The 9,388-nt window shown below is 42.8% G+C and overlaps 1 protein-coding gene across 1 annotated transcript; it reads right to left on the bottom strand.

Annotated features, from left to right (window-relative positions):
* Positions 1-942: 942 nt before the first annotated feature.
* Positions 943-6,166, bottom strand: mylpfa (myosin light chain, phosphorylatable, fast skeletal muscle a). Its single transcript, XM_085783617.1, has 7 exons — positions 6,104-6,166; positions 5,162-5,260; positions 3,282-3,357; positions 3,044-3,148; positions 2,148-2,226; positions 2,000-2,048; positions 943-1,797 (listed from the first exon to the last, which is right to left on the bottom strand). Exons 1-7 carry the CDS (start codon positions 6,104-6,106, stop codon positions 1,696-1,698), a joined length of 513 nt encoding a protein of 170 aa, XP_085639743.1. The 5' UTR covers positions 6,107-6,166; the 3' UTR covers positions 943-1,695.
* Positions 6,167-9,388: the final 3,222 nt, after the last annotated feature.

Here is a 9,388-nt window from a genome sequence, read left to right as displayed (position 1 = left end):
GGCAGCCTCCAGGTGTGGCCACATCTCTCTGCTTCTCATTGACTCTAATACAAAGATTTTCTGAGAGAAGCAGAACGGACCCCTGTTTTAAAATCGCACGTTTCTGCAAAATATTTACTGTAGAAACACCAAAATTACACTAAAGCGTTCAGGAAATCCTTGTGACGCTCACAGTCTGTGTTTTTTTCTGATAGGAGCTACCGTTTTGTCAGAATAAGCCCAAATGTGAGACCAGTGCAGAGGCAGAAAATCGCTCTTTTTCTCAACGTTTCTGTCCGTCTCAGCCTGGGGGGCCCCAATCGTCAACAGCAACCGCCTCAAGTTGCCGTGGTAACCTCTGAGCCTCAGGCCAGAGCTCGTTAACTTTATAAACAATCCACCTGGAGCCATAAACACCAACACACACGTACAGTAGCTTCATGTGATTACAGTTACACACACACAGGTGGTTACAGCTCCTCCATATCAGTGCTCAGTGAAAGATGATAATGTGTCTGTCTGATCAGCTCTGGTCCTGGGTTTGATTCCCATGTTGACAGAGATGGTGCCTTGCAGTAGCCCCCCCGTGGTCCTATCAAAATTTCCCAGAGGAAATTTTCTAGTTTGATTTTTGTAAGTGATATTTTTTTATTTGGTCCTCATGTGAGTATTTTATTTATTTGCACATCAGCTGTGTGTCTGCATGTGTGACTGTTCGTCACAAGGCTGCTGGTTATTTTCTGCCAAATTCAGACAGTTAGGCCTATTGTTTATTTTTCACCCAGTAAAACTGAGGAGAGTTGTTTATTTACCATTAATCAAAGCAGAAGTCTCCCATATTAGGTACAGTAACTGCTGTGTGCGAGTTCATGCAGTAACAGATGAGCTCCACTAGGTGTCAGCACATGTGCGTTAATGACTTGACCCCTGTCCCGCAGAGCCACTGACTGAACAGAGACACTGTTGTACAAAAGGAAAGAGGTTTTATTCACAGTTTGTCCCTTTTTTTTATTCATTACAGAGGAAAACGGAAGGAGACAGCTTATGGTTTCGTGTTCGCAGGGGAGGCAGGAGCGGAGAGAAAGAGATCGAAGACTTGAATGTTTTCTTTCGCCCCTTTCTCTCCTCTCCTTCCGACCGATGCTTTTATAAAAAAAAAAAAAAAAGGGAAAAAGAAAAACTTTTCAACGGAAAAGACATTTTAAAAAAGTTGCCATCTCTTTAAGGAGGCAACTTTTTTCCCCTCTCTGACCTGCAAACGCTCTCCTCTCACCTCCTCCACCCTCCCTCCCTTTCTCCTCTAGAGGACATCTTCAAAATTAGGAATGAAGTCCTTGGTGATTGTGACAGAAGGTGCAGAAGACAAAGGAGACGTTTTGTTTTGCAAAGGAAAGAAAAGATGTTGGAGAAAAGTTTTTTTTTTTGATTTTTTTTTTCTTTTTTGGATGGAAATGATGTTACAGGATCATTTATTATTGGAAATCATCCTTATTCCCCATAAGCAAACATAGACATCCCCCATGGGCTCCATGCAGGCCTCTCGTGTGTCATTGTGACAAGTCTTTGGCGGGAAGCACGTCTGAGCGGCTGCCGAGCCCATGGCTGGGACACACAGAGGGTGAGACAGGGGGAAGGAAGAAGAGGAGGAAAAAGACAAAGGAAAGCAGAACAAGCAACGGGGGGATAGTTGTCTTTCTTGTCTTCTAAGTGTGCTCTTTACTCCTCCTTCTCCTCTCCGTGTGTGATGACGTAGCAGATGTTCTTGTAGTCTACGTTGCCGGCGACATCTGGGGGGAAGGCGGACCACATGTTCTTAATCTGAAGGGAGGAGAAAGAGGAAGGGGTTGGGATAAATGTTAATGTTATTTTACAGAACAAAAATCCCAGTTTGAACCTTTGTATTTGCACAATAAACTGATCCTGAAGGTTTTGGACCACAACAATCAGTGATATCATGTTATCCTCATGTATGTTGAGGACTAAAGGGCCAAACAGTCGTCTGACGGGCTGCAGACTTTACCTCCTCTGGGGTGAACCTGTCGCACTGAGTGGTCAGGAGCTCCTGGAGGCTGCAACACACAAACAAAAAGGTTTATACCTCTCAAAAAAAAAGATCAAAGAGCTGTTGTGAATTTATTGTAAACTGATTTATATAATAATGTGCTCACAATTCCTTCTTGATGGATCCGGTACCCTCGGGGTCCAGGACCTTGAAGGCGCTAAGGATAACGTCCTCGGGATCAGCACCTGGAAGAGTATACGGTCCAAAATGAGTCACAATCGTCCATTATCGACTTAAAATCATATAAAACACTCAACATACAGAAAATAAAACCCAATCAGTGCAACATCTGGATACAGCTCAGAGCTGGCCCAAGGCATAAGCGAACTAAGCACCTGCTAAGGGCCCGTGACCACAAGAGGGGCCCCAAAGAGCAATAAAGCTATAGTGCGTTACTTTTGTCGACCCCTAGAGAATTTCTGAGTAATTACAAAAACCCTTAATAGTTGCTGTTGCGTGTTGCTGTTGCAGTTTATTTAAAACCCAAATAAAAAAAGTGGATAATGTGTTTACCAATGCATTGTCTATTGGTTTATTTTGTTAGTTTTGGTAGGCCTGGATAACATTCACTTAATCTGAGTTAATACTACTCATCACTTTTAGCTGTATTTGGTTCTGTTTCAGATTATAATCCATGGATAGGTTAAAACCATGACAGGCCAGGATGATGATTCATAATGACAGATTAGAAAAATGAAGTAGGTGTGTAAATGATCAATAATCGTTATTATTGGCAGTAATAGAGGGCCCCAAAATAAAGTTTTGCTTAGGGCCCTGTGGAGGCTTGGGCCGGCCCTGATACAAATGATAATAATTGTTGATGTATGTCCAATATGTTTAATTATATTGTTATTAACGACACATCATCATACAGTGTTGAATGATGTCATAACTAATCTTGTAACTCCTGAGTGGAGGGAGTATACGTATTTAACGCTGGGGGTGGGGGGTTGGTGGTCAGTTGTCGTCGGTGAGAGTGCTGATGAGAAATGTAACACCCACCCTTCAGCTTCTCTCCGAACATGGTGAGGAAGACGGTGAAGTTGATGGGGCCGCTGGCCTCCTTGATCATGGCCTCCAGCTCCTCATTCTTCACGTTCAACTGGCCTGAACAGAGCAGAGCAGAGCAGACGGTGGGATTAACACAGGACAACACATGTTCACACACACATTTATACACACACACACACACACTTTTGTTGTGTCCTTAACAAGGGGATGAAGCGTAATCCAGACTCACCCATTGAGGCCAGCACGTCCCTCAGGTCGTCTTTGCTGATGATGCCGTCTCTGTTCTGGTCAATGATTGTGAAAGCCTGGAAACAGAGAGAGAGACGGGGAGGAGGGGGTTAATACAGTAAAGCAGTGGTTCTCAACGTGGGGTCCGGGGACCCCCAGTGGTCCTTCAGAGGTTTCAAGGGGTCCCCAACTTTTTCTTGAAATTCTACCACTTTTTTCTAGAATTTATAAAGTTTTTTGAGAAATTTTTACCACTCTTTTTTATTATTTATTTTTCCCTTTAAAAAAAAAAAGTTAAAGACATTTTTTAAAAACTTTTTCTGAGAAACCTTACCACTTTTTCTAGAATTGTTTTTAAGAAATTTTTTTGCTTTTTTTCTATCACTTTTTTTCTAGAATTAAAAAAATATATATTTTTTTTTTTTTCAGAATTTTTACCACTTGTTGTAGAAATGTTTAAATGTATGTTTTTAGAGAAATTGTACCACTTTTTTCCCAGAAATTTCTCTATAATATTACCAAAAATTCACGCCACTGGCCCTAATTTGAACGTCATACATTGACTAAAAATGTAACATTCTTCAGTCTCAGAACAAATATTTGTGTATTTCTGGTATTTGCTTCAAAACTCTATCCAATGGGCGTCCGTGGTGGTCTGATTTGTGTCAATTTAGGAGTCCTTGATGTAAAAACCTTTGAGAACCACTGCAGTGAAGGACGGATGAAGAGGAGGGGGAGGAAGAGGAGGAGGGGGAGGAGGCCTCTTCACACTTTGAAGGACTCGTCCATCAACAGTTTGCTCATTAGAGCAGCAGCTGTCAGAGGATATTGTGTTTGGAAAAAAAAAAACCCAGCGCTGCACCCAGAAAGTCTGACCCGACAGTCGTGGCCTTGAGGGGTGCAGGACTGGGGGGGGGGGGGGGGGCATTGCTTAAAGTGGCCCCCAGTTTTTTCTTACACGTTAATTTGGGAAAGTATCATTAGGGAACAGCTGTCCGATCTGCGTAAGATGACCTCTCGGACTTGGACTTGAACTCTCGTCACCTCCTCCTCCCTCTCTCCTTCACACACTCACTTCCCTTTGCTATTACACACACACACACTATAACTCTCTTTTACACACACACACATATGGTTGTTATTTTTTCCATCTGGCCGCCCCCAGACGTGCTAAGATCATCCTAATCATCGTGTCGTACATTCCCTGAGTGTCCGCTCAAGGAGCCGGTATCGTTTATCACAGCAGGAATGTTTCCTCTATTCACAGCACAGATCCCTTGACAACGCTCTGAAAAACACAGACGCCGTCATTATCCAATCTTGTGACAGCTCGCCCCTTATTAAACCCCCATCTTCATGACCTTTTATCAGCTGCAGCACACTCCCCTTAACACCTCTTTTAAGTGGAGCCAATTTCAAATATGCAAATAAAAAAGCTTTTAGACTTTTTCTTTTTATCTTTTCTACATCATAATAATGAAATATCTCTGCATCCAGCTGTTGTTGTTGTCTCCCCCTCTCTCAGCTGGAGCCTTGAGGATGAAGTCTGAGTGACAGCTGGGAGGGTGTAGGGGGGGTGAGGTCGGGCTTCAGATGGTGTCAGAAATTTCAGAGCTCCTCCAAATGACATTCTTACGCTGCTTATTAGATTATCAGAGGAGACGACAGAAGAGGAGGTGTCGGCGGGACGGGAACGCCGAACAGCAACTGCTGCGAAAAACGATCCGGGTTGAGCAAACTCTAAATTCAGTTCACTATGTCTGAGAGTAAAAAGAAATCATAGGGGATCTCCTTCTCCCTCCTCATCCTCCTGCTGCCTGTGTGTGTCGGGGGGGGATGGAGAGTCGAAGAAGAAAAGAAAGAAGTTTAAAAAAACCTCACCTCCTTGTACTCCTGAATCTGGCTCTGCTCAAACATGGAGAACACGTTGGAGGAGCCGCCATCTCCTGCTGCCTGCCTCCTCTTGGCCTTCTTTGGTGCCTGGAAGACAAACACACACACACAAACACACACAGGTGACTCTTTTATGCATGCATGTGAGTCTGTTTTTTTTGTTTCCAAGTGAGATTTCCCTCTATGTCTTCATAAATATCTTTTATTTGAACTGTTAGATCCACAAACATTGACAAAAACCAAAGATCAGAGAACGGTATCTGTGCATTTCTTCCTATTTCTTGCCTTCTTGCAACCATCCCAACTACACACTGCTCACAAACTTGGATGCAACCTCTCTAACTATTAATATCCTTTTGTCAGTGTTTAAATGTTTTAGTATAACTGTATTACTTCCACTTCTTCCAAAAAGAAAGATTTCCCTCTATATCTTTTATTTGAAATGTTAGATCCCCAAACATTAAAAGGAAAACAAAGATTAAGAGAGAAAGCTATCTGTGCATTTCTTCCTATTTCTCGCCTCCTTGCAACCATCCGCACCCCCCTCCCAACTACAGTACACACTGCTCACAAACTTGGATGCAACCTCTCTAACTATTAATATGATACGACATGCATTGTGTTTATGAGCATGAGTAAACTTCTTTGCATTGCTTCCCTTCTTTCCTTCCTCCCTCTGCTCTGTGCCTGCAGCAGCAGCAACATCACATTAATACACTGCCACATCATGCATCCTTAAAAACTGCAGCCGTAAGATGATGTGCAAAAAATACGTCCAACAAAAAGTCCAAAGTGATGCTCCTATCAAATCTTATTTCTAATGTTATATCAGGCTTAAATATGAAAATTAAAAGGGGAAAAAAAGCAGATTTAATCCATGATGTGGGTTCGTTCCAGTCCAGCAGAGGTGTGGGTTCACCTGGTACTCACCATCTTGAGACGGTGTGAGCGAAGGTTTGGATGATCAAGAAAGAGAAGACAGGGTGAAGCCGCGTTCTACGTCGATCCCGGGGGGCTTATATACCCCAGCACCGGCCGGTCTAACTTTAGCCTCACACTCAAGTTTGGATGGGGATAAAAACGAGAGAGAGAGAGAGAGGGAGAGAGGCAGGGAGAGAGAGAGAGAGAGAGAGAGAGAGAGAGGATGGTCAAGGATGAAAAGTGAAGGAGACAGAGTGTATCACCTTACAAGAGATCAGAAATAGACCCAGGAGTCTTGGAATTAAGTAAACCTGATATCTGAGGGACCACGCTGCAGGTTTGCAGTCCCACGTGGACTAATAAGGACATTCGGGACATGGATGCTGGTTTGGACTGCTGGACACTGTGTCTGTCCACCTCTATCACACACACACACACACACACACACGCCACCGCGGCCACTTTATTTTTGGTTTGTGATGTCCATTGCGATATTACAGCGCAAGATACAAGTATATTCTATATCCTCGGCCTCTGATGCAGCTTTTACCCTGTATGTGCACGGCTCGGCTTTCTGCTGCTGCTGCTGCTGCTGCTGCCGGCGGCGGCTAAGTCGGGACAAAGTTGAAAAGATGCTGAAGTCAAATCTGGGGGTTTTCCATTAGAAGCTGAGACGAGATGAGTTTATTGGAACTGCTCCTTTAGTTTTAATTATAATATCTTTTAACACAACAAACAACATGGAAGAAGAAAGTTTGTTTTTGTTTTGTCTTTGGAACAATTTCACATCTTTTTATCAGTGTTTAAATGTTTTAGTATAAATACACAAACTGTAATACAGTACTACTGTATTGTACAGTAAATATTACTATATTAAAGAGACAAATTCATTCATGTTAATATATATTTCTTCTATTAAATGTCCTTTCCTTCATCAGTTTTGATGTTACAAATGAATTGAATTGAGTTTAATTAATAACAATGAAGTGTAAAAGTTGAATATATATATAATTACAGTTGTAACTCATTAAAATTGTTGTAATTTGTTCCAACAAGAAACTTTTAACTTTTAATCGGCTGCAGTGAATTAACAGAAATGACCTGAATTAATTCCCCCAGTGATTAAATAAAAGTATTTCTATACCTCTAATTATTACTATCATTATCTTAATCATTATTATCAAGCCATTTCAGACTGTAAAGTAGGCTATAAATAAATAAAGGACCTTACAAGTGGAATCCGAATACTGATATGGTATAAATAAGAATTAAAACTATATATATATAGAATAAGAGTTCAGTAAGAAGATGAAACAACTTGAATTTTAAAAGATCTTTAATCAAATAAGAATATCAACACAACAATTTCAAAACAACTCATTAAAAGCAAAAGTCCTTTGGTCAAATCTTTAAATAAACCTGCAGTAAAACGTTGTATCAGTATTTTCCTCCCGTGCATCAGTGTGTGTGAGTAGTTTTCTCGTCTCCTCTCTGAGGGGGGGTCAAAGGTGAACACGAGACGGCTGCCGGAGCTTGAATGAGTCTGATGATCAAAGTCTCGTCTTCTTTGACTTTTTTCCAACGTTAAAACGTACGAATCGGGGCCAAACACGTGAAGGCACCGTTAAGCTCTCGGCTTCGCTCCTGCTTTCTCATCCCCCCAGCCACCGAGGACCAAGGTGTGTGTCTGCTGATTGGCCTCGGTCATGATGAACACTTTCCCACCTGTTTACTCCTCCTCTTCTCTCCCCCCTCTCCCCCCTCCCCCTCCCCCTTCTCCTCTCTTAAATATACAGGGATTACTTGACGGGTGATGGCAGCACCAGACATTCCCAGGGGGAATAAAAAGGGGACAGCTGAGTGCGACCAAAATAGCTAAATAAACTTGAGCGTCTGCCAGCGCGCCGGCCCAGAGAGGCCCCCTCCACCCCCAAGAGAGTGAAAACGCTTTCCTTCTTCTGTTTGGTCAGGTTTTTTCTATTTTCCCAATTTACCCCCCAGATAATCTGCTTTCATTTCAACTAACAACTCTGTTAATCTCTCTCTGTCTAGAGAGCGACGGACGGTGTGTTTGTGTTTCCACTCGTCTCCTCCGTCTGAGTCACGTCTCTGCTCATTACCAGGTTTCCACTGATGAGGATCAGACAGATATTTGTTTATCTTTTGCAGAGTGGTGGTGGTGGGGGGGGTGGGGGTGGGGGTTCAGGACATCCAGAGCCTGTGACACTTTAGCTGTCTGTCAGTCCTGCACTTGTGTGTTCCCGTTGACCTTTTGACCTCTGGTTGGCTGCTTCATTATCACCACCTCGTTCAGGGGTGACATGTGTCTCGCTCCACGTGGTTTCACTTTATCGCTTGAGGTTGAATCTTCACTTTAACAAACAAACAAAACACCTTCCTTTTAGACTTTAAAGGAGACATATTATGCACCCTTTTCACAAATTAAAATAGTTCCCAGGTGTTTTAAAGACATGTCTGTGACATGCTTTGGTCAAAATACCCCAAGGATCAAACATCACAGCTCTTTTCATTCTTTCAAAACATCCCTGTTCAGAACGGCAGGTTTCAGTGCCTGTCCCTTTAAATGCAAATGAGCCACTGCTTGCCCCGCCCCTTTTACCGGTACCAGGTACAGGTGGGGTTATGCAAATTCAAAAGCTAATTACATCATTATCAGACAATTGAGGGAACATCTCGTTAAACCACATAGATTTCAACCTAGGGAGCCTGAAACATTTTTTTTTTCTTGTCAATTCTCACATTTTGGGAGCCGCAAGGCAACAAAACACCCAAATATATGTTAAAGCGCCTTCAAAAAGTGATATTTCAATAATATGTCGCCTTTAATTCTTTAGTTTTCATTCATCATTCGCTCTGAGAACCTGCTCCTCGGGCCGATTGATTGTCTCCTCTGGTTTCTACATCATCATGCATCATCACACAAGTCAAATTCCTGGACGTGTGAGAAGAAGCTGCAGCATCTCCGACTCGTCAGCGACCTGTCAGCTGCTGCACTTTAAATCTCCTCCTGCTCTCTCTCTCTCAACATACAATGTCAGTCCAAGCATTGCTATCTTGAGGAAGCGTCTGTATACAGATGTGTGTACATTGCAGATGGCCGCCGCCGTAACGCGAGCCCCGCTGCCACGCTCCTCGGAGGCCATCTATCATTTTTTTGGATGATTGGTATGTCTGTCTGTAGGGTTAGGAATGTGGAGAAGCTCCCGGCTCGACTTATGCAGGAGGATGTCAGAGGTTGTAACGTTACACCGCGATGTGTTTGTGATCAGCTGC

The sequence above is a fragment of the Trachurus japonicus genome, chromosome 8, assembly GCF_045865225.1.
Source record: "Trachurus japonicus isolate A0001 chromosome 8, Traja_1.0".
In the NCBI taxonomy this organism is placed as follows: Eukaryota; Metazoa; Chordata; class Actinopteri; order Carangiformes; family Carangidae; genus Trachurus; species Trachurus japonicus.
Note: the sequence above shows the minus strand (reverse complement) of the source record. Positions and strands in the feature narration are given on the sequence as shown.

Excerpts from the sequence above, each read along its gene's own strand:
- mylpfa (XM_085783617.1), bottom strand. Across the intron at positions 2,049-2,147 it reads GGATCCATCAAGAAGGAATT|CCTCCAGGAGCTCCTGACCA; the intron begins GTGAGCACATTA and ends TGTGTGTTGCAG. Across the intron at positions 1,798-1,999 it reads ACAGGTTCACCCCAGAGGAG|ATTAAGAACATGTGGTCCGC; the intron begins GTAAAGTCTGCA and ends TCCTCCCTTCAG.